Genomic DNA, 25313 nt, shown 5'->3' with positions numbered 1-25313 from the left:
AGCAATTCCACATGACAGAACAGTGCAGAAACACAGTGAAGATGGAGGCCCCTCTCCATCTCACTGCATGCCAACCTGCAATGGCACACACTAGGGCATGGCAGAGACAGGAGGCAGCAGGGCAGCACGTGGAGTGTGTTGCCACCTGAACCCTTCCTGTACAGGGAACGTAGCCCACAGGCTGCATTGGTTTTCACTGCAACACTGCCCTCCAGCACGTAAGATACAGGCACCTTGAGGAGGGATGGTGTTTTACCCAACTGCTCGTGACTTGCAGGAAAAATCACAAGGCAATAATCCAGGAAGGTGCTGTCTATTACAGAAGATGCCCTGAGGTTCCTAGCTCCAGACTGACCCTCAGACCCTTGTCCACAAGAGCCTTTTGGCTCTTTTGCTGTAAGATCACAGAGGTGCTGAGTTCCAGCTGCAATCTTGCTCCTGGAAAAAGGCTGATGCTTTTGGCTCATCTGTACATGTGCCAAGTCTTGCTTTAGAATGGCTTCCTCCTAGCTTAATGTTTCAAAAGCAAGTTGAAGACTCCTAGCTAGACTCTAGTAATAAGACTAAGAAAAGGGAGTATGGCTTACCTATGGTTTATGAAAAATTAGCAGCTACGGGTTAAAAAATGAAACCAAGCACCACATAAAAAACCTTTGAGAATTTTGCCTTTTGAAGTAAGCTTTCAACATTATTGGTGCTTCTCCTGAAAGACCTGCAGGGCAGGTCTCTGAAAATGCTCAGGCTCACAAAAGACCCACATAAAAAATCCTGAGCTCTAAAGAAACCTTGCCTGTTTGAGAGCTGTGAGGAATTTCCAAACATCCTATGCATTTTGAATTTTTGTTTTCTACATGTTTGGCTTTAGCTGCCATCTTTTAAATGTCCTGAGTTACAGACTTCACATTTTTGAGTCCAAATATCTTCCCTAACAAATATTTTAACTGCAATGCAAAAACATTATTCACTTAACAAACATGGATTTTCCACCATAACTTCATTGAGACTTCCCCCCACTTTCCATGCAAGAAAAACTTGCTGGAAGTGACCGTGACTTGCAGAGTAGCAAAGACACACATAGCATAAACAAGCAGACTGCTGCACACACCTTATTATGGGATCAAGGTCTGTTCTTAAAGAGTGCAGACATAACAGCTGAAACCTGTGTTCGCATTAACTTAAAACAACATTGGAATAAATAACGGCCATTAGATCGTTATTTATTACCATATACAAACATTTATGCCAAATCAATACTATTCCTTTGAGGACTTGTAAACAGGTGATTTATGCATCCCTTTACAAGATGATCCTAGAAAAAGCATCTGGTGCTGTTTTGCCAAGATGCCTGCACTGCACAGAAGCCTGTTTGACTAAACAGAAATCTGCATAGCCTGAGGAAGCTATACAATACCAGGATTTCCAATTTTAAGGCCAGCACCTTCAAAGAGTTGCACACTCACAGAAGAAATCCTGCTCCTTCTGTTAGCCATACAGCTATCTGTTAGAACCTTATTTTACTGTTAAGAAAAGCTAAGGTGGGACAAAGCCACCAAAGCAAATCATTAGGGCTTAGAGGACATAACACATTGCCAGCAAAATCCATTTGAAACAGCCCAATAAATTGTGGCCCAACCTCTGATCAGTAGCTCTGGCAATGCTCTGGCACACCACAACTTCACAACTTTCTCAATAAACTACCATGCTGTGGGAGTTCACATCAGGATGGGCATCTCCACTGTGCTGCCAAATCCCTCCCTACTACACTGGAGAACCACTGGGGCCACAATAAATCTCACCTTGCAGAGAGTTTATCTGAGATCCAAGCTCTACTGCAAGGATTTTCAGTCTTATCTGTAAGATAATACTAAATGCGTTTAGTCAGCACGTTACCTCCCAGTGGAAGTAGGACTCAAAGGACTGCAGAGATAAAAATGAGTCAAATAATTAAAAGTCTGTTAAACTAAAAGACTGAATTCTGTTAGGATCAAAGATCTTGGTTGTAAAGGAACATAGCTCATAATTATACCCCATAAGTGGGAAACATCTTGGCTAAAAGTATTTTCAACAGCATTTTAAAGGCAGAGAGAGGTGGACTGGGGGTAGCCCGCTGAGCCTCGAGTTTTTCTCTCAAGTCTAAATTTACTTCTCTGATCAAAGGAGACCAGTGTGGAGGGCACCATGAACAGTAATGAGCTTGGATGCTTTTGGGTAAGAACATTTCTTTTCTCCTGGAAGGCTAATGACAGCCAAATGAACAAGTCACATGCAGAGCCCAGCTCAGTGACCATTCTGACCACAGGTAAGACCTGTGGCAAGGGCACAGAGGAGTCTGATGAGTTTTAGGGATGTGGTATCTGTAGTGGGACACTGCAGGTGCCCCACTTTAGTCCTGCCATGTCAATGTCCTCCCTTACACAACTGGTTCAGGCATAAACCCCTCTGCCCTGCTCCCGAGGAGGTACTGGACATTCACATGTAGGCCTGGAGGTATTCATCCCTTCTGATGGGGCAAAATGGGCTCTGGTGTGAGAAACATCGGCCATGTCTTAGAAAGTGTCGCAAATCAAAAACCCTCAAAAGTGCCCCCAGACTAATTTCTGGGGCCTTCCACCAGAGGACTGGACGTGATCCAGTGTTACATCAAACAGTGTAAAACTACCCCTCTCGCCCCAGGGGAGGTACCTGGGAGTTCCCACCTGAACCTGAATGCATATTAACCCACTGAACTTTATGTTTGTGAGCTTCCCCCATCCCTGATGAATGAAGACTGTGACCATCACTTTGGCCAATGGACATCATAATTGCCTCAATATTGCAGTGCTGCACATAACGCTGCCGTAGAGCCTCTCTGGCACTTGGTCCTGCACCTTCTGTAAATATTTCTGCTTGTAACGGTATGCAATCATAAAAAAGGCTGTATAGCACAATTACAGAAGAAAATGAAATGCCAGCCAATACATCAGTTTCAAGTACTGAGAGCTAATAAAACCCTTGTGGTGCTGTTTCAGACTCACACACCAGTGTTTCATTTTAAGTACCTGAACACCTTGAACAAAGTAAATCAGCTAATTACACTCATGGATTATGACTATACATAAACCTTTAGATGATCAGGGCCTGCATTTGTATGAAATGTGAGTTCTTCAAAACCTGTGGTACTGCATCATGTACAACTCTGTTAGCACCATCTGTTTTCAAATCATCAATCAAATTAGCCCACAAACAGTCCTTCCCCCTTCTAACAGTGCACAAACAGTACTACTGATTTCATTAATTCATGGAAGTCACCTAGATGCCTGTGCACTCGCACAGGCCCTACATAGCACCCCAGCAGCCAAGACCTGGAGATGGAGGTATGGGCTGGTGCCACTTGGCTCCTCCACTGCCAGTGGAAGCCCTGCAGCATTGCTTCAGGCATTTCTAGGCATTTGGAAAACCGACTTCCGCACTCCCTCATGGAAAAAAAGGTATGGCTTTGGAGATTTCAGCGTATCTGCTTCCTGCAGCAATAATAACAAACTTAGGACCACAATGGAACAGCTTCTTGTTTGTCCAAAGCCTTGAATCATAAAAAAGCCAGAAGACCTCTCTCTGATTCTTCTTCCACTTCAGATCCCTTCTGGGTTGCTTCATCTATAAACCTTCATTTGACTACAGCTCACTGGAAGCTGATTAACATTTAAGTGAGATTTATGTGCAACAGGCCCCTTTGATAATGAAGAAGTGCCAAGTAATGTGTTTGCAATAGAAATTTATGGAAAAGGGCAAATGCCTCCTCTTACCACTTCCCTGTATTTATACCCTGCTGGGAAAACAAGCGAAAAAAGAAATCAAAAAGCCATTACAAAGCCCATGGCTGAATAGAGAGCTAGCACAGGGTTAACAGATCACACCTCATCCAGCTGGAGTCTTCTCTGTCTCCATAGGGTCTGTGTTCACGTGAAATCTGTAGGATCTGAATGACAGCTCCTGATAAAGTTTAATTCCACGTCAGTGGGGAGAGCATCAAGGTGCTTAGTGTGAGAATAATGTTGCAGAAAAAAGCTATGTACTCTTGAAAACTTTATAGCACAAGGGTACCACTTCTGTTGATACAGGATTACAGAGAAGGAGTACTGCACTGTAGGTAATTTTTAATTTTTTAATCATTTGCACATGTACTACACAATCCACTAATATCTTTCCAGTTATACGAACTGGATATTTTCCAGTATTCTGGAAAAAAGCTAGAAACCCAGAAAAATAGATAAGGATTATTTTGCTGCAAGAGTAGGTAAGACTGGTTCTGCTGAGCAGTTAAAAGTTCAGTAGAAATTTCTTTACTTCGAAAGAGTACAGGACTAGAGAAAGACATTTTAAAAACCAATTTTGAGAGTTGCAAACACAATGTAAGGTGCTAAGTAGAAGGGAATTTAATTTTTATTTGCTCTTTTACTCTCCTTAATTGGCAAATGTCTACAGTAATTGATTAAACCTTAGATAGCCATACCTATTTAACACCTGGCTAAGCATCATTTAGCTGCTCAACCTTGGATGAATATAATCACATTAAAAGCAATTTATGCTAATGCTGTCCTGTTTGAGTAGCAGTTATAACCATGTGCCACTATTAGGCTAAAGTCCTAGGAGGCATCCCAATTAAGTACAATCTGAAAAAGCAGCACATCCTCCGTTACCTTCCCACTATAAACTTATTTCTTCAAAGGACTGCAGAAGAATATAGAATTGAATTAATCCTTTTTTTTTGTTTTTGGTTAAAAAACCCTGACACCTTAGCCTTGAAGTCTGAAATAAATTTTTTTACTCTTATCAACCAAAATAAATTGCTGCTATTTAAAACAACTATATTAGAATGATACACATGCAGGAAAATGTAAATTGCTTTACAGATTTATGTATTACAAATTGTAACAAGAATCCTTGAACCAGAAAATTATATTCTCTGAGTTTGGCTTAAAATTGATAGACATTCATCCAGAGTAGCCCACAGAAGATGACAGATTTCTCTGTACTGGTGTACAGACTCCTGTGATTGCAGGGTCACAGAGCACACACCGCCATGCTGTGGGTGTGGTGGGGGGAAACAGTTTTCCCCCTGAAGTTATAAAATGGTAAAACCCCAGGGGGTGGTGACCCTTGAAGTTTTGAGGTTTTACCCAATGAGTACTTCTGCAAAATATAAACATATCACAAGCAGAACAGAAGAGAAGGTTAGTTGTAGTTGTTGTAGAAGAAGTAGCCATGTTGTAGAGCCACGAGGAAGGGGCTTGGAGCCCCTTGGGGCCTCTGCCCCCCCCCCAGCCCCGGCTGGGGGCTACAGGGATTTGGAACAGCGTAAGGCTGGGCTAAGTACCTGTGGCTGAAAGCTAAAGAAGTTTTCTCCACCGTGAGGGAGCAGAGACAGAGCAGCAGCAGAAGCAGCGTCCAGAGATTGTGGCTAAGAGCCAAGAGATAACTGAAGAAGCAGCAACAAACATGCAGCCAAGGAAGACACAGAGTTGTCTGAGAGAGCCGAGAGAGAGCCAGCAGCAGACAGAGAGAATTAGGCTCTACAGAGACAGAGTTGGGGTAAGAAACTGAACCAAAAACCCCAAACTCCTTTTGTGACCTTTCCTAAGTGGAAAGGATGGACTCCTACTGAATGGAAGTCCTAAAACTGCAGCAGCACTGCAGAGAGGAGCTAAAAAGCTCAGAGAAGGAATGCGGAGAGGGTGACCTTGGCCCTCCCGCTGCTTGAGACAGAGCACAGAGCTCTGCAAAGGGGGCTGTTTTTCCCCTGAAGATACAGACCGTCACGAAGACCCCCGTGCTTCGTGGTATGACCGTGGTGACACAACCGTTGTCTGGGTGAACGCAGTCCACGGAAGAGAAGACCCTCGCTTGAAGACGAGTGGCCGAGGGGCTTGGATACCCCCTCGTGTGTGCTGGCAGAGATCCAGCTACAGCTGCTGCATGAGAAGAAGAGAACCTGCTGCCTTAGAGACATTGCTGCTCTGAGAGTGAAAAGGGATCTTTTCCTTCTTCCCTCCTGGACTTTTATTCGGAGGGGAGAAGAGATTTGATCCATTGTAAATACCTATGTCATGGTAGAGATAGCTAAGATTGTATATAATGTATTATAGTATTTATTTGTACAGTTGTTGTAATATATTCCCTTTCCCCCATTCTGAGTCTTGCGTGGTGTCTGGAAAACCCATCTCACATTGGGTTGAGATGTGGGAGGGGGTTTGGACTAGGGAATTGAATTTTTGAGGCTCTCAAACCATGACATTGGGGAAACCATTTCCTGAGTCCATAACCTTCAGGCTTCACTTTGCTTTCCTGCAAACAGCTGACCAGAGACTTGTGAAAGTGGGAAGAAAAAAGAGGGAGCAGCCACCACTACAGCAGAGCGGGTCCGAGGCACCTGGCAGGAGGCTGACATTCACTGTCAAGACATGAGCACCCATGGAAGCAGAGTAAATCAGTAGAGAAGGAGAAAAAGCAAGAGAAGTGAGAGGAGACTCATGAGAAAAGTAGATAAATATAATGCCATCAACACCATGCTTGGATGGTGTTTTTCCATGACACACAAATATTCTAGTATCGCAAATGGCAGAGAAGACAAGGTGCAAGAAACTTTGCAGTAGTATGTATGACAGAAATTACAGATCCCCTGGATTAACATTTCAGATTTTTTATCCAGACTGCTCTTTCACATAGGAGAAAGGAGAATGATTTATAGCTGAGATGAAATCTGTGACTCTGTTCAGTGCACTTGTCTTTTTATTAGGGTCACATCAAGGAACTTGCGAAGTTAGGGAGAAAAATCCAAAGGCAAGAAACCATAACTAGATGAAACAAGCAGCACTCACAAAAGCTGCAAAATCTGTTTGTACAAGATTTACTGAGGACTTCTCAACTTCCATTTCACCTACCAGATACCAGACAGACACTGAGTGAAACCACTTCTGCCCTTCCACATCTTCCAAAGGAAACCCACAGCCCCTTCTCCAGGTTACTATACACCAACTACTTTGGAATCAAGTTCAGGATGAGGAGAAAGAAAAATAACTACTCCCAAGAGTCTTCTCCTTCCCATTTCTCGTAGACAGTCATGGTGCATTTAACCACACGTACTCTTCTCAGTGATGAGAGCTGGAAGAGATGTGGGGGAGAAGAAAGTTTCCCTATGTTTCTGACAGTTGCTGGTAATCCTAGACACACAGGAAAGCCCTGCAATTTTCCTTCACTCCAGAGGCTCCATCTCACAGAGCTCCTACACCTCTTTGGTTTCTCCCCAGCTACAACTCAGAATGGCACACTGGGCCACCACTACATTACCCTAGACACTAATTTTTAATTCAACAAGTGAAAATGCCCTCCCCAAGCAGAGATTTTTGGGAGACTTCTTATTTCAGTTCTTACACAATTGGAAAATGGATTTCCTTGCAGCAAAACATCAGTTCTGCATTTATTAAATTCTCCTCAAATGGCCTGGCATTGACAGAGTGTAGCTTGTTTTTCTAATTCAAGCATACAGTTTGTAGGGCAAATTATCCCCTGCTGAAAGGCTGTTTGCTTCATTCCTTGATAATGTCACTTACTAACTCTCAAGGAGGAGCTACGGCTACTTTGTGTGATACTCGGAGGCTTTAATCTGGCGGCCCTAAAACTCACAGCTGCCGGTTTTTCTTTGATGTCTTATCATTGCCACGGTTCTGCATGCTTCCAAAATTTGTTAAAGCCCTCTCAGAGCTGATACGTCTGATACCCAGCTCAGCCCTTCAGAGCCCAGCATTTCCAAGCCTCAAAGCATTTGCATGACTTTCACTCCAGTTTCCTTCCTGTGGCCTGATCCTCATGCGGCTGCGGAAGCCGGTCCCCCAGACGCGGTTGCCAGTCTCAGCACTGCTCACTACCTCCTCCTGTGCAGGGGGGGCAGGAATCCAGTCAGCCTTTCCACCACTGCCTTGCAAGCCAGAAAGGTGGCTCTGAGAGATTACAAAGCATTTCCCTTTCTACTACCAAGGTCTATATCCCATTCCTGCAAAGGGTCACAGATTTGCATCGACAAGAGTCATGTCAAAGTGCAATTCTGTATCTGAGTTGTCCAGATCCATGAGCTCTGCTAGCACAGTGACAAGAGTACAGATTGTACCGCTAAGACGTGTGTTCCATGCTGGTCCTTATTCCCATCCTCACCTCATGATCACATGGCCAAAGTACAACCATTGTGGCAAGGAGGACAGTTCATCATATGGGCTGAGGTCACCACCAAAGTGGTGCCCTGGAAACTGCTCTCCTGTAGGACTAGCAGCCCAAGGGGGCTCAGCTATACATCCTGCTGGTGCTTGGGGATCAGGTGGGGCTTACTGCTGCTCACCAACTGCTAGACAGACAAGGCAAGCTGAAAAGGCAATCAGTAGCTTAGACCTCTGCTTGTTTTATAAATGGATTTAACAAAAGACAGAACTTCTGTGACAGATCATATGAAATTCACTGACCACTGACTTGCTCAACATCAAGTTTTCATGGTGGGGTTTTTCTTCCTTAATTGCTTAATTTCTGAAATGTGCACAGGCAGGGGCCTGCCTTCTTACCCTGTGCAGCAGTTTTCAAGGAAAACGCACACAAATGAGGAAGTTTGTCAAGGTCATTAGAGTTGCTGCTTCTCCTGTGCAGCACTGTAAAGTGGTGGTTTAACTCCTCAGGATGGCCAGTCTAGCATTTCTGATGAATCCTGAATTTCCTTTAAGTAAATGAATGTGCTATTATGCCTATGAACCTCTGAATATTTTTGACAATACTTCTGTCTTCCAGATCTAATTAGAAGGCGTGGACTTTTGTTTATAAGGAATATCTAAAGATTTAATAAAGAAATACATCAAGTTGAGATGTTCAAAGCACTATTAAAGATTTAACTGAATAAGACAGCGGACTACACCAGAATAGTTAATCTCTCCAGTGTGATTTGTTTTATAAGCAATGCTTCCTCTTTATTATTCAGACAGAGAACACAGCAGTTGTGCACAGACACTACCCACGAATCTGCTTGCAGCACACTTTTGCCAGTGTTAGGCTGGGAGGATCATCTCTTCCTACATTCATGAAACCTGCATTAGATTGCAAAGCCATAACCAAGAAAGTTCAAACATTTCCCCAGGCCAACACGGCCTAAAGAATTGATTAAAAAACAGTCAAGCCTGGAAACTGTTCTCATTATATTCCACAAAGCAAACATGAGGAATGGTCCACATCTCTAAACCATATTCCTTCCACCCAGTCCCGCTTTGAAGTTTTTGCAATTTAGAAGAGCAAACAAACCCCAAATCTCATCTAAGGGATGCAATTCTATTGCTAAGAGCCTTTGGAGTGGCTGCAGCCCTTGTGCTGCAAAGCACCTGACTACAATGCCTTACTGTCTGCTCTCCCATGAAACGGGAAGCATTGTAGAGAATTCCAAATGACCCCTTTGTACATCCAAACAAATCAAACAAACTTTTCTTCAAACTTGAAAGACAAGCAAGCAACCCAGATGGACCCAAAACAAATACTAAAAATAGGAAATAAATATTGATGTTTCCAATGCTTGCTAAACTTAGCTCTTAAATCCCCTGCTTTAGTATCATGTTTTTTTCAAATTTAAATAAAAGGTGGAACTTTAATACTACTGTCTTGCATTTCAGATTCAGGAGAGCAACATAATCTAAATTTTAATCTCAAACACTAGAAGCAAATATTAGAACCCCTGCAACACATGATTTTAAACTGTCCCACTATTAGAGGATTTGGGACCTGGAAAAAACAAAACAACTAACTTGACAATTCTGTTAAATAGTAAGGTGAAAAGGCAACACAGAGACAGGAATTTACTCACTGAAGCTGAACTTCTGTTCACTGATACAAGTAAACCAATACAACATTGTTTGGTGCATGCTGGAAGGATAAACACGAAAATGGAAAAATGAAAATAATTTACCTCTCTCTGAATCCCGGGAAGCATGAAGAAACAGAAAGAACAAGTTAGAAAGCACTCAAGCAGACAGAGCTCCAACATATGATGAGGCAGGGTAGCTGAAAAGTGCTGTACATTTAGTGTTCACTGTTGTTTGTAGCACAGCATATCTAAGCATACTGCCACTATTTACTTTTGACACTTCTTTTGTTGAATCTTGTTGTTCTGAAGTTTGTATTTTTGGAAACATGGAATGAAGCCAACAGGCATCAGCTGAATTCAGTGAGGCAGCACAGACATACCAACACTGGGAAGTAATAAAGCTTAAAATACCACACATAAGTCCGGGAAGTAGTATGCAGAAAGCATAAATAGACACAGAAAGTGCATGAACCTTCCTTCATCCAAAATAACACTATTTACATCAGACAGTGACTAAAGAAACAAGAATAATTCTTCAGAGTGTGAAAACCTTACATTGTTTGAACTGAAAGAGTAGAAAGATTGTCCTCAGGTTTTTTAATGCCTTTTCCAAAAGAAGTGACAGCCGGGGGAACAACCTCATAAGTGCTGAGCTGAAGCCAGGAGGTATAAAACCACCACACACTTTCATTTCTGAAACACTTCAGCAACCACTAACTCTTGGTATGACTTAACCAACACCCCTTTCCTGCAGGCGAAGGTGGGCAGGAGAGGCACAAGCTTCCTTGGCTGGTGGCTGCCCTTCTTTGCCTTCCCGCAGATCCACTCTGCCTGCCCAGCTCCTGCCCTGAGCCCTGGCACTCACTGCAGCTGGTTGCTTTCTAGGTCATGCCAGCCACCAGGGAACACCAGCAGGATGAGCTTGCAGGGACACGGGCACTCCTGGAGCTGTCCTGTGAAGACAGCACACTGTTTCCTGTGATGTTACCACAAAGGGTAACATCTCTGTGCTGGGGAGGGATGTGGGTTGCTGCCTGCTTCCACCCACCTCTCTTTAAATACTGGACACCACTCGACGCAATGCACAGTGTCTCTACAGGGATAATAACCTTTCTTGAGAAGAGAGAGATGTTTAATGCTGCACTTCCACTCCTGCCTGCTGCAGGCATCTCACAACCTCCACTGAGGATCCGAGCAAGGTTCATGCGCACAAAAATGTGGGACCCTACATCATCCCAGCTTGTAACTAACTCTGAGAAAAAAAAGTAGTGGAGTGGAAAAATCATGCCATCTCAAGTAATAAGGGCAGGATTAAAGACAGAGCACACTGAAGGGAAGGGATCCAATTCCCATGCGATATCTCACATCAGCAAGCTTGCAAAGCTTACATGGAATGATCTGTTGCTTAGAAATGCCTTAGTGAGTAGAACTGGAATAAACACAGGCTTTCTAAGCCAGGTTTTAACTAAACAAGCATATGGTTAGCTAATGCACATAACTAAAGATTTAATTTCTTTCTCATGTTGAGATGAAACTTCTCCTGATGCAACTTGTATCCACTGTCCCTTGTAATAATCTCCATGTGACTCTTTGTGAAGTAAAATAATTCACTGCAGCAACCTCTCCAGAGATACAGTAGAGCTCCCACCACAGGATGTTTTCAAGATGTCACTGGACAAGGTGCTAGAATATCTCATCTAGGCTCCCTTTCCCATGAAAGGTTGGATCAGATGGTCTTTTGATATTTCTTCCAACCTGGGCTGTTCTATGAAAGCAGTCAAGTTGGAAAGATGATCCATAATTATAAATATAATGGACATTCCCAGAAATTTTACAATGGAAGCATGAGACAGCCTCATCATGAAGAAGAAACACAGGGTGCTCTGCTCCACTTCTTCCATGCAGTGAACTGGGAGTTTCCCCTCTTCAATATCCAGCAGTGACCTGTGTGGATCTCTGCAACCAAAACCCCACTCATTCCTTCACTTCAGCTACATGGGCTTTCTACTGGGCTTTGCAGAGTCAGCAAGGACTTCAACTACTGCTAATATTTTATAAAGTAAGGGGTTAAAATTGGATCTCAGCACTGCAAATATTGTAGGTCTTTCAAGCCTAAATGCCCTTGATGCTACATTTCAGTGCCAATCAGAACTGAAAAAGTAGTATCACTCCACTTTCTGAGAAAATACAGTCAATGTTTCTAAGTAGTATGAGAAGCAAAATATATACAATTTTCTCTGTCCATTAATCACTGGCTTTATATGAAGTCCACAAATAGAGATTTCTATCTCTCAGAAATAACACTATATTGGAAAAAATGTCCTGTAAGTTAGACACAATATACTAAAGAAATGTCCTGGAGTCACAAAACATGACCTGCTGGATCAAACTCTGAAAGTAAGATCTATTAATTCCCCAATCATTACACAAGATACAACTGTACAGAACAATCACCACTGCAGCTGTCAGTAAGAAGAAAAGACCACTGGAGGGAATTCAGGAAGGTGACTAAAAACACAAGCAGTTGGGCTGCTGAACTTCCTCAGGCAGTGAGGAACGAGCGGGGCTCTGGTTGAAGGACTCTCGTACTGTAGGATGCGTGCGAATCAAGGGAGGCTGCGTCCCACTTCTAACCAGTTAACTACAGCTTTCCAGTCAACTCAACATCTCCTCATAGAGTGTCTTGTAATTTATTAATCATTTTCATAGAGAAGACTATTTGCCTGTATTCTCTTTACATTCTGGTAGCTCAAATATGGTTGAATGATTCACCTTTAAACATAAATAAATAGATTAAAAAAAAATTGCCCCAAGGCTAAAAAGCAGATATGGAAAGTTTCAGTTCAAGTGGCAGATTTTGCTGGTGGCTCTAAGTGCCAGAAATGCTGCTAGAGCAGCTGTGCAAGTGCTTCGCTGTGGTGCCCTACATATCCCTTTTCAAGCTGACTGAGTTAAAAGGGGTCAAGCCAGAACCTGACAATAACCTGGGAAGGCAATCCCCAGAAAATTGTATCACGGCTGTTACACTGAATTTGAGATTCATTTCCGAGGGGAAAAGGCCAAGACCTCTGAGGAAAACAGCCCATGACCTTCCAGTCTGCAGAGGTGTGAGAAAGGAGTACCCCTCCTAGAGAGAGCTCCAAGAGGACACTGCCTCCCAGGGAAGGCAGTAAGTTTCCTCCTCCCCATCACTTCTGCCAGGCACATTTATTCCAGGCTTTTTCCCAATTAGCACCTTTAGAGTTGGACAGAGGGAAGCTGGCAGGGGTGAAATAACATGCCCAAGAGCCCCAGCAGCTCAGGTGCCCCTCACGCCTATCCATCCCTGTGACTGGGACAGCTGGAGTTATTCTGAACTCCAAATACTCCACAGTTGCTACTGTTGTGTCTTCTAATTCAACAAGAGCCAGTGTAAGACTACAATGTGATGGAGAGCAAACCACACCAAGAAACCCAACAGGTTTTGTTCTTCTTGGCATCTCCAACAAGGTATTTAAGTGTCAAGCTCCCATGCTCAGCTAATGTTGTAGTGAGGCACTGCACAGAACATGAGCCTGGGAGAGTGCTAAGAGTTTAATCCCCTGTACCTGTCAAGTTTACAGCCCACCCATTTTGGTGACTGACACATTCAGATAACTGTGAAGACACTGTTAACACTTCACACCTCTTCATTTCTGTAGCTTCCCCTGGAGTTTGGCTGACTGCAACTTCCCCAGTTGTCTTTTTTGAGCAGATCAGAAAAAATAAGGTTGCTGTGTGATAACTATACTATAAGCAAGTACAGAGGTCTGCCTTCCAACTTTCGTGGTCCTTCAACATTTTCACATGGGACTACACCCACCAGCAGTGGCCCTGACCATCTCTTAAGAAATAACGAACAGCTGAATTGTCTTTGCTTTCAATTACTGTAGACTTCCCGGGGAGTAAAACGCATTTTTCTTCATTAAAAATAATGATGCATGGCACAAGCCTTTTGTCTTTGTTTACAGTTATAAGTATTTGCCCAAGCACATCCTCTGAGGCACAGAAGAGGCCCTACTCTGGTTCTCTAATTTGTCATTACAAAGTCTAGTAGCACTTAATACAGCTAAATGTTTATGTAAAATGTAGTTACACTTCAACAACATAACATGAACAAATAAAGGAAACAGCCTTCATTTCTGTGCATTTGGAAGTCTCCCTGCTGCTTAAAGAATGATTGTGTCCTTCACTTTTGTATGCCATTAGAGAAATACAGTTTCTTTCAATGAAACAAAAATAGCTGGGGGTTAGAATTTTTCTAAGGGTTTGGTAGCTTTTTAACCTTTTTTTAATTATTTTTTTTTAAATAGTCCTTAAGCCTTTTGTCTCCCAACAAGTATTCAAGTAGCAGACTATTCCAGCAAACTGGCCTTGTGTTTCTGGGTCCCTGCCACCACCAGGATAGAGACTGAGTAGAAGTACAAGTAACACTTTCTGCAGGATCCCCAGTTCTCAGTGGCCAGATTGTGCCATCAATTTTTAAGCAATTCTCCACTGGTAGGAAAGATTTGTGCTTAAAAATTGATGGCTTGATCTAGCCTTCTGTTGCTTATCACATATTATGAAGACTACTATAACCTAGTCAGATTCTATTTTTAAAATAAAAATAAAATATGAGGCAGCCTGACATGCTATACAAATCCACATTTTGTAAAGACTAAATTGTACTCTTAAAACAGCAGGCACCTTTTCCCAAAATCACTAGACCACCATTTTACAAGGATCAGTTGGATAGAAGAATTTCTGGTTTAAGTTATTAAACAATTATTAAATTCAGCCATAAACATATTTCCAATTTGGAAAATGATTAGAACATATAGAAAATGTTTTACTGTCATACCAACATCAAAATAGTACCAAAAAAAAATGGTTATGTTGTTTTCTTTGGCAGATACCAGATCAAATTCTATGACATGCCAGTTATTTTCTAATAGGAAGAAATGAAAATGAACACTTCTTATTCTCTGATTTAGAACTTTAAAATTTCAGGTTTTAACCTGTATTAACTTTACACAGAGAATAAGGTTATCTCAGCCTATCTTAAACTACACTGAAGAAAACTCTGCAGTCTAACACAAATTAAAGCTTTACAGTGCAGTTGAATCAATGGTAGCAGTCTAATAGCAATTAGATCAGAACTTTGTCCATAGTAAGTTTTACTCCATGTCACGAAACACAGACAACTCCAAATGATGGACCATAAAGCCTTGCTGAAGAGGATACCCAACAGACTGTAACAATACAAGAAATACCACAGACCTTCAATACACACCATAATTATCCGTAATAGTAATTTAGATGGTTTGTTCCCCATTTGTATTGCAACTGGTCAATGTTTAAAATGTCTTTAAAGATAGGGTTTATAACACAGACACTTGTAGTAAAAGGAAAAATTAACCTGTACTTCAAAAAAAAAAAAAAATCTAACTGGTATTATATAAGAAAACTGCACTAATCTTCCCCTTTTTCTCTTTTAACTTCTTATGAAAATAAATAGGCCACTTTTTACTGATAAATGCTTCAGGGCTAAATAATATTCTTTTCCTTGCTCACAAGTTGTTATAATTACACTTAACCACAAGGCAACAGCTACAAGAACATAATTAAAGCCATGGTTTTAAGAGGTGAACAGTTCACGTACTCCCCTCATAGACTCAGCAATGTATGCTGTCCTTTAAGAAAGTAAAAATTACTGCACAAGAACAGGTAGAGCAATGAGGTTCCATAACATGCAAGAAACCTGATGGAAAAGTGAAGCTGCTGAGTCTAAAAAAAAGATAAATGTGCTTGTCTCTCTCCCCCTCTGCATCCAGTTTAATAAGGATTCAAAGCTATATCTCAATTAACAAATCAATGAAATTTCTCCTGCTGCAAATTCTTTATAAATTTAGATAGGATTAAGCAAGTACAGGGACCTCAAGGCAATACATTACATTTAAATCATGAAGTTTCCTCTTCTGTCAGAAGAGCTGTTAACCATTTTACTTCAACTAAATATATTGTTACATGCAGGTATGTCCACATACAGTGCAATACTTCTGTCATGAAACATGTTCACTTCTGGAGATCTACACAGATCACTCAACCTCCACTGTCAGTTATGGGCTGAAAGAAGAAAGCCCAGACTGGCTAGCTAGAAGTTAGCTGGGAATTACACATAAATAATTATATAGGCACCGTAGGCTGGGAGGAAAACACAGGGATTTTTCTTCTCTTGAGCAAATGAGGTTTTACCAGTCAAAACAAATTATGATCATGCTCTACAGAATCAGGCTGGTCAATACGCAGTCAGTAACTGCAGCCAGTTTAGGAACATGTAATTCTGAGCAGAACACAGCCCCCCAGACCTATTAATCATCGGGATCCATTAGGTAGTTTGCTGCTCAAATGAGCAGCATCTGAAGGGATAAAGGAGAGGGAGAACAGCATCAAATACTTACCGCTCAGCACACGGTCCCTCTGTTACAGCATTTCTGCTACAGTGCTCTCCTGAAGGTTGCTAAGTGTCAGGTCTTGAAGAAATCTGGCTTGCCTTTGTCACACTAGGAGCTGTAATTTGCCTTGCAGGCATCCACACAGGAGCTTTTGACTAATAGACCATAGCTTTGAAAATACAGCTCGAGACAAAGGCTACTCCTAATGTGAGACTGCTGTCTGGGGGATGGAGGGTGGGGAGGGAGGGCTGAGGTTTTTTTCTCGTCACTTTTTAAGTTTCTTACCTTTTTGTTGCAGCAAACAGGAATTAAATGCCAAGCACGTCATACACAAACACCCAACTCAATGCTCTGACTGGTCCCCGTCTCTGTTAGCGTGTATCTAGGCATCAGATGATGCAAAGTGCACTTGATGCAGCCGTGTACTTGTACTTCAACAACGGGGGCCGAATACCCCCGAGAACAGCAGCTCATTCATTTTGCATCGAGTTGAAACACATCATGTCAGCTCCCACTCTCCTCACGGACTGTGCATGCTTGTGTTTGCCGGCTCCAGCTGTGAGTGAGTGGGTGCTTCTCCCTGGAAGGCACCGCTCCTCTGTCAGCCGCGTGTCGTTTCCTCCCTTCCCAACCCTTTTACATCCCCGCGCTCTCCACGCTCTGACACGCAGAAGAGGTGCCTCTCCTCCCCCTTTAACAAATCTTCACTGCTACACATTGTGTTTCTAGCCTGTAAACTTCCAAGACTAATCTTTTGTGACAGAAGCAATTTTTTGCAGAAAGTTGAAATGCACAGGGAGTCTTCTACTCCCAATTTTTCAAAACTCTGCAAGGCATTCACAATATGGTTCTGTACTGAACGCAACAGAGAAAGTATCTTTAAAAAAAGGCAACAAAGATTTACAGCTAAATCCATAAATTCAGACAAAAGTACAACTGCATTTACTTCAATGAATTTACATCTGTTTATGCTAGAAGTGAGATTTATCCTTGAGCTGTAAAAACAAACACATTGAATAATTTGATTTTACAGAACTGGCACATGCAGTAACAGTAAATCCAATTTAGGAGTGTTGCTTGCACTAAAGGTGACAGTAAACACGATGGTCCTGGAGCTCCAGTTTTTATCCGGCAAAACTCCCCATCAAATGTGCTCAACCAGCAACAAAGAGCTGCTTCTGCAGGAACTGCACTTAAAATGTGGCGGGGCTTAAATCCCATCCGGGGCATTTGGCTTTCACAGCTACTTTCAGGATTGCACATCACTCCTCCTGGATGCAAGGAACACTGGGAAAAGGCAAACTGTGACCAAGGAACAACTGCAATGTCACAAGGACATGGGTCACTCTTCCCCATGCAAGGGACTTGCTCCTTCAAATGTGCCAAAAGAGCTGTCTGTGGGATCACACCTGTCCTCAAGGAAAATGAGCCACCATGGCAAATGCCCACCAACCAGTCTCTTTAAATTATCGGAGCTCAACATGAGTGAAAGCAGAGCAGGGAATGTGACCATGGATATTTCCACCAGCAGAGCCGAGAAGGTGAAAAGCAGTTAAAGACAATTTTCTGGCAGTCACTTCTTTAAGCCACACAGATGCATGAGAAGCAGGATGTTTTTCCACCACCTAAACATACCCTCAGAGCCAAGTGAGATTCCTTCCTTCCCGTGTATCATCAACAAGGTTTGGCAGGACCAGTTAAGCTCAAGCAACAACCTCTGCCACCCCAAAAGCTTTCCGCTGATTTCCAGGGAGTAACAGGCAGGAATTTAATAAACAAATCTGTTAATGCTGCCTAAGATAAAACAGTTCTGACAGTGCTGAATGCCCAGTGCTAGAGAGTTCAAGGCCACGTAATAATTTTTGCACTGTACAAGTAACTTCTCAAAAGTCTTGAAACAAATCTGGAATTCACTTGTGGGGAGAAAAAGGGCCATTTTTATGGACAAAGTGGCACCTGAAACTGGTTAATGAATTAAAATACACATTCATTACATTTTTAATCCAGATTCCAATATGCATTCAATGTAACTTGTTTAAATTTGAAAATGGGGACAGAATTAATCTGATAACTATTACAACAACCTTCTCCATTGCTGTTCTCCTCTTCTACTCTTGGCAAGTAGCATACAACAGGATATGGTAGCCTTCCAGCTGGCCAAACAACAGCACTTGTGAGAACAAAGTCAGACTTCTACTTAAAAGGCTTCTAAAGAGAGAACCCAGACTTTGCCATTTTAATATGCTGGAACAGGTTGTGGGAGAGAACTGCTCTTCCCTGATCCTCTCTTCAGTACAAAGAGAGGAAAAGAGATTCAGCAGAACCTTGGAAACCTGTAAAAAAAAAAAAATTAAAACTACATTCCAGTCTTCAAGTTTTTAGCTGGCTATCCAGTAAGTAAACTGGGACTAAATTCTAATCCTGTGTTGGTTTTAATGTTTTGTGTTAGATGCCATACTTACCGCCTGTGTGCCTTTCAGTAATGACATGACTGGATACAAACATGCTGGCTCTGTAGTTTCGAGAAATATCTTGCCCTGGTTTCAGCATTTCAGCTTCCCTTGCCCCTCACCCTCTGTTCCTCCAAGTTTGTTGCTTCTAATTGCTAAGTATGAAAAGGGCAACAGATTTACCTCTGCCATCAGAAATAGAAAAATCTCCCAGGGCTTGGCCAGCAGGCAGTTTCTGAAAATGAAAAACAATCTGGGCCAAATATCTTCCCATTCGTGCATACACAATTTGCTTAGTAACTACAATTGCGCCTCACATTTGTTTTTCTGGCAAAACTTAGCTTTACCAATTCTCAGTCACACCCAAAAATGTGAATTCAAACATGAATTTCAATTTTAAGGTATAAGATTTGGGGGGTGGTGGTGTCTGATTTCTGATTTCTTCCAGTTTACTTGGCCAAATATCTATATTCTGAAAATGAAACTCACATAGAAATCTTCTTTCATGAACTGTGTTGTAAAGAATAATCATCAGTAAGCTCTGAGACCAGCCATGGAAGTCACAGCACTTGGCGCTGGCTGCCAAGCTTGGCTGACAGGCTCTCCCCAGCAACAACTGCTACCAGAAACACTGTGAAAAAAATTTCCAGCACAAACACCACACCAAGTCCCATTTCCCACTGCCAGCCAGTGCTGTGAACTTGCAGCCAAATCCCTACACAGTAAGGATCTTAGTACTGCAATTTACCTACAGGCTGCAAAAGAAATAAGCTTGCAGCAAGCAGTGGATCAAACTTACACTGACAAAAACAGCAGGAGCAGCCAGCCTTGGCAAGGTGAAAACTGCCCAGGAGAGCTCTCAGCTCATGAAGACCTGACAAATTCAATTTCTGCGCTGCCAAAAGTGCCAAATCAAGGCAGCAGGGGTGTTTTGGAACATGCCTGGTGTATAAATACCACCTGTGTTGCTCCAGCCTCTCCCAGCTATTACGTGCTGCCCTCTCATGGGTCCATAGCTGGGTTCTATGTTCCCAAGTTGCTGTGTTCCTCACTGGGGATGAGGTTCAGCCAAGCTCATAATGAGGGAATCAGTATTTAACACTGTAAAGAATCCAGGCAGATCTCCAAGCACTCAGCAGCAATGACGTGCCCAATTCTCTGGTTAAACTGCCAGTGAACAGCAGGGCACCTGAGTAAATGAAATTAGCTTACACTCTAGACACAGGGGTGGGATTGTGTTCTCCCCAAACTGAACAGTTATTCCTATTGCATGGCCAGAAGCTGTTTCCCTCAGAGTGAAATACCAAGCCTGGGTAATACCAGGAGAGCTGTGGCTGGGCTGAAGAAACAAAAACACTATCAGTGTCTGAGATCCTTATACTTACCCTGAGCATGTGCAAGGTCTAGATCCAAGGGTTTCACATACATATAATTTTGAGGAAAAAAGAAAACGAGTTTGTGGGTACAGAACTTGGGTTCAGATTGCAGTTTGCTTTAGCTTGAACAAAAGGAAAATTATATTATAGCAACACATTCACGTTGTGAGGACAAGAGTGTACTTTTGCATGTGCAGAGGGTAGTCAGTCCTAGCTGCTGCACTCACACTGCTGGCTCACAACTACGGACTTGTAGTCCTAACTTGAGGTAAAAGTAGAAGCAGGTTTGCATCCCAGTTCATGCATCTGCAGCATCGAAAGCTCCACTTCTGCCCTACAGAAACAAATGTTTCTCAAGGTAGTCTTGCCTTCTGCTATTCTGAGGCACCCATACTATCCCTGAAGCAAAACTTTTTGACATTTCCAGGAAACAAAAAACTAGTCCTTCTAGCAAATCTCAGCACAAAAATTTTGTTTAGTCTTTAACAACCTAGAAGCTTAAAATCTCCCATAATCTACTTTCATCACAAATTAACAAGCAGTACCAGCAGTGCCTATCTTCTAATTTACCTGAAATTTCCTATTATTTTCAAAAAGAGAGGAGAAAAGGTGAGAGACAAGTGAGGAAACATTTAATAAAGTTTAAATCCTGGATTCAGACAGGTATGTGAGCATCTCCATACACATCTAACAACTTGTTAGAAACAAGTTTCTAACATCCACTGATGGATGAAGAAAATTTGAAATACTACCTTGAATCCTAAAGGCTCCAAAGTGACAAAATGAATATGTCATTTATGAATGCCTGGATTGGCAATATTCCAGAAGAGCTTTGTTTTTTTACATTAAGGCCCTTGAAGCCATGTGTGTACTTCATAAATGGAGGGCAAGTTTGCTTTCTCTAATTCATCTCATTATGTTCCTGATGGTAGCTGAGCAAAACCAGAGATGAAAAGCTATTTTCCTAAATAAATACACATAACTGTCCCCCAAAAATTAGGAAAGAAAAGAGTCTTCCTTAGTGTGTCTATTTTCTTGTGAATGTGGGTACTTTTAATCTTAAATGTGTATCTACGTTGTCGGAGATACACATGCAAAGTGTCTTTAGATTTATCAGGCACTGCAAAAAGGAACTGGCAGAAAATAAATTTCTTAATGAAGAAAGACTGATGATACACAACTAGAAAGCAAAAGCAGTTCAATACACCCTTGGCAAACTGAACTACACCTGTGATCAGCTCGCCAAAAGAATGACCTTAACTGCTCTGAGACTGTAATTGCACAGGACAGGTCATAAGGACCCAGGTGCACCCTTCAGTCTGAGCTACTGAAAAATAATTTTGTAAGTAATCTACAATTCCTTTTGCTACATCCTGTTGACAAATACAGCATCATTACAAACATTGCCACACGTCACTAACAGGTACCCCAGAACACAGGCAAGCTCACTTTCACAGGTTCTTGTCCGAAGTGGAAAAATGTGCTTACTTCACTGATGTTAAATACAGGATCAGGAGAATACCAGGACAAATACTGAAGCCAGCCACCTTGCAGACCTCTAACTCTTTCATGCTCTTCTAAGAGTCACAGTAGGCTCCTTACTTTTCCACCTGCTATTTTGTTCTCATACAAGAACCACCCTAGCCCTGCTAAAGAAATAACATTTATACCATCCTGACACTCACAGAGGTACTACACTGATTTTGCTGAGCAGTATTCAGGTTTTCCAGGTCCATCTCTATAAGTTATGGATTAACTCAACTCATGCTGAAGCCAATAAAAAACTTCCTATCAATTACAAGGGGAATTTGGTCCAACTCAGGGGGCACAAGCATACATCAGCCAACTTTGAAATTAATCAAAGTGGGGAGAGGGGAACTTCAGGCAGTAAAATATTGAAATTCTAGAGATAATTAAGTTCTATGTTTAATGCATCATTCAAATTATAAATTCAAATTATCTTTATGGTATTAAGATGAATAGTATTTGTGTGAAGATGACCATCACAAAAAAAGAAGTAATGCACACAGACTTTTCAATGTCATTAAGCACAAATTTCTTTAAAAAAAATACAGATGTTAATGTAAGTTTCTAAATACAGAAACAAGTCAGTCAGCAACTAAAGCCCTAAATGTTTAAGACACTTGAATTATCTGTTGAAAAAAATCTTTTAGTTTGCTCAAATTAGTGTTTAAGTTTTTGCTAATCAATCTGCACATATCAAAGAGACTTCAACAGGCAATCTACCTCCATTGCCAGAGGCCAAATTGTTCTGAATACCACTGACAAACAAAGGCCCTTTTCCCTGGTGGAGCCACTGTTAGGAAAGAAGCCAACATACCATTCTCCAAATTAAAAGCCTGAAGTGAAAACACTTTCTAAATACATGGAATGGATAAGACAGTATATGCTGTGATTTACATAAAAATGCACTGCACATAAATATTTGAATTGCAATGAGCTAATAGCAAACGTGGAAAAGCATCCACAGGCAGATATGACATTTAAATAACTGAAGTGGTAAATTGATAGCAAGAGCATCCTCATATATTTTAGAGGCATATCCCAAATTATTATATAAGCACAGTTAGCCAAGTTTGTGACTGTGCTTAGAGAGCGACACAGGACAAAATTTGTACCTTGTTTTACTACTGCATATACCACATGCCAAAAGGCATCCAGTGGTCTACAAATACGTAGGCATGTCACAAGTTCTCCTGATATCAGGAGTAAAACACTCATGCAAACATGAAAAGTTAATACCAGCCTATTTCAGTACATCTCCACTCTACCGTCTCTTTCATGTTAAATCCCAAAGCTAAAATAAACCAGTCTAATGAATCAAAATATGAATGCACACACGCAGCTTTTTTGCATCCACTTCACTGTATTTGCTTGAAAATACATTGATTCTGTAAGCTTGACTGGATTTCCCTTTTCACAGCTGGATTGTTTCATTACCCCCTCCTAGAACACACTGCACTTCCAAACAATGATGTCAGGACTTATGGATATAAATGGGAAGTTTTGTATAAACAATCACTTAAGGTATTTCTTAGTGAGAAGGAAAAATGCTTCCAAGACATAGAAAGGGATATTCAGATGCAATTAGCTTAAGGAAGAGGAGAAAGCAAATGATAATTGTAAAAAAAACCCAGCTAAAAATATAGGTCAGGAAAGCCAGTAAAATCCTTTTCCTCCAGAGTAATCTTTCACCTATGCCCCATTTACCTGATTCCTCACAGTATGTTTTGTCCTTATTTCAAGGTTACGGGGACCGAAGGGAATAGGCAATATTGATTAATGGTGTTTCAGAGACTGAAGAGTGCAGCTGAAATTACACATTCTTTGAAGGGTGTTATCTTTTCAGAAGAGCAGGTGCAAACACCATTTGAGTTTTAATTTATTTTATTTTCTGCTTTTCTTGACCATGTTTCTAATGCAGAAGGGAAAGTTTATTATTCATTATCTTGTGCAGTTTGATAAGCTTTTTTCATGGAACTGGAGAAAGACTCAATCTCAGAGCACATTCAATCATCACCTCAAAAGGAGGGCAATCCAGGAAGATCTTAAAACACCTCCCTGAACGATGTAGCTACAAGCCACAATGCATCACTGAAGCCTGTTGTGTTGCTTGTATACAAAATATTTTCTGAAAAGAATGATAGATTACAAACACAAAAGGATATCCCAACCACACTAAACTTGTATTTATTCTCTTTATTTCTCTTAGCTTTTAATTGTCTAACTAAGGCCAGGTATCCCTCCTGAAGTCTCATGTCCACGTGATAAGACAAGTACAGGAGTTCAAGCCAGGTAATATCTCTAAGTACACAGTCTCAGCTGGGAAATACAGGGTGACATGAGATGGGCACTCAACATGCAGCACAGCTTCCACACTCCCCACTCACCCCTGTTCTGTCCTCTAACAAACCAGTTCTCAGTCAGACTTGTCCCTACCCCTCTTAGTGTGACACACACTCAAAACTAAAAAGAAAATATTTAACCTGTTGTAGCACTGTTGTTCAAGTGAAAATTTCCATTTCTGGATCTACAGAAAGGTTCCTAAATCTGAATTTAGACATTTGATTTTCAAATACACTGCATATACAGAGATCCTACTTAAGTCAGTGGACAGTGCAGGTGTTAAACACCTCTGAAATCTGGCCATTTTTATTAAGCTGTTGAAACAGCAAGAGAGAATTCTACTTTTAATTTGCCATATCCTGAGGAATTTGAGCCATCATTTCATATAATTTATTCCTCATTTTCCACAGATTTGTCCCATTTTCCTCACTTATATCACTCCAATAGTTTTCTCTTGTCCTAACAGCTCCTGAGATAACAGAGTGGTTTGTTTTGTTATTAGGACTTTCTTCTCTTCCAGCCTTACAGGGTTACATCCATCTGACCTGGGGCATCTATCCATTTATTTGTCTGCTCTCCCCTTCTGAGGCAGCTCAAGCCTTGTCTCTGGTTGTCCATTGTTCTACTTTCCTCAATCCAGTTGCCTTCTCTGCCTTTCTCCCCTTTTTGAATCCCAACTTCATTTAATTCCAGTGTCTAGGCAGCAGAAAAACAACAGCAGTTCAGAGAAGGGCAATGGACATCCACACAGATGAAGGGATCCCGATCACCCCCACCTGACAAAATGGGCATTATTAGGACAGAGGAGGGAGCACAAAACATTCACATTGTCCAGTCAAAGTGCCTGTGGTCAGAAAACCCTAACAGCAGAGAATGTGCCTCTTCCAGCAATTAAGAACCAAAAGCAACCAGGCTCCCTCCTCAGCCTGTCAGGAAAACACAAAAACTGTACAGCAGAAACAAATTTGCTCTATGTGGTGACAAAGCTAGTGGATGAACAGACATGTGCTACGTGATTTGTTTAACATTCAAGGTGCCTGCACCATCCAGCAACTAGTTCCATACTCAGTCCCATCAAAGCTGGTCTCCTGAATCTACCAGCAGCCCTCCTGGCCAGCTAACCACAGAACATTTCAGCTGGATATACTGCTGTTGTATGAAGACACCAGGAGAGAAGAAACTGCGATCTTTCAGTCAATTATAAAACTTGAGGCAGGCTTTGGATTGGTGGAAGAGCAATGCAGATATAGGAGGATTCAGGTAAATGTGCTAACAGAAACTCTTACAAAATTGATGGGCTGTTACC

At 41.7% G+C, this 25313-nt stretch overlaps 1 protein-coding gene across 16 annotated transcripts in view; it reads right to left on the bottom strand.

Moving 5' to 3' along the window:
- Positions 1-25313, bottom strand: part of APBB2 (amyloid beta precursor protein binding family B member 2) — a 179423-nt gene that overhangs the window by 12118 nt on the left and 141992 nt on the right. For 7 of the 16 annotated variants that reach the window (XM_027731626.2, XM_027731624.2, XM_027731628.2 and 4 more), the window contains one exon: positions 9962-9967. The exons of 6 other annotated variants lie outside the window; for them this stretch is intronic. In XM_027731626.2, the coding sequence (XP_027587427.1) occupies positions 9962-9967 (6 nt within the window). Of the gene's footprint in view, positions 1-9961; positions 9968-16320; positions 16517-16599; positions 16918-25313 lie in introns of those variants that run through there. 3 more of the 16 variants (XM_027731643.2, XM_027731640.2, XM_027731641.2) reach the window with 3 other exon arrangements.

The sequence above is a fragment of the Pipra filicauda genome, unplaced genomic scaffold (assembly GCF_003945595.2).
Source record: "Pipra filicauda isolate LSUMZ 115617 unplaced genomic scaffold, ASM394559v2 scaffold38_size3968069_pilon, whole genome shotgun sequence".
Classification (NCBI taxonomy): domain Eukaryota; kingdom Metazoa; phylum Chordata; class Aves; order Passeriformes; family Pipridae; genus Pipra; species Pipra filicauda.
This window is presented reverse-complemented; position numbering and strand designations above follow the sequence as displayed.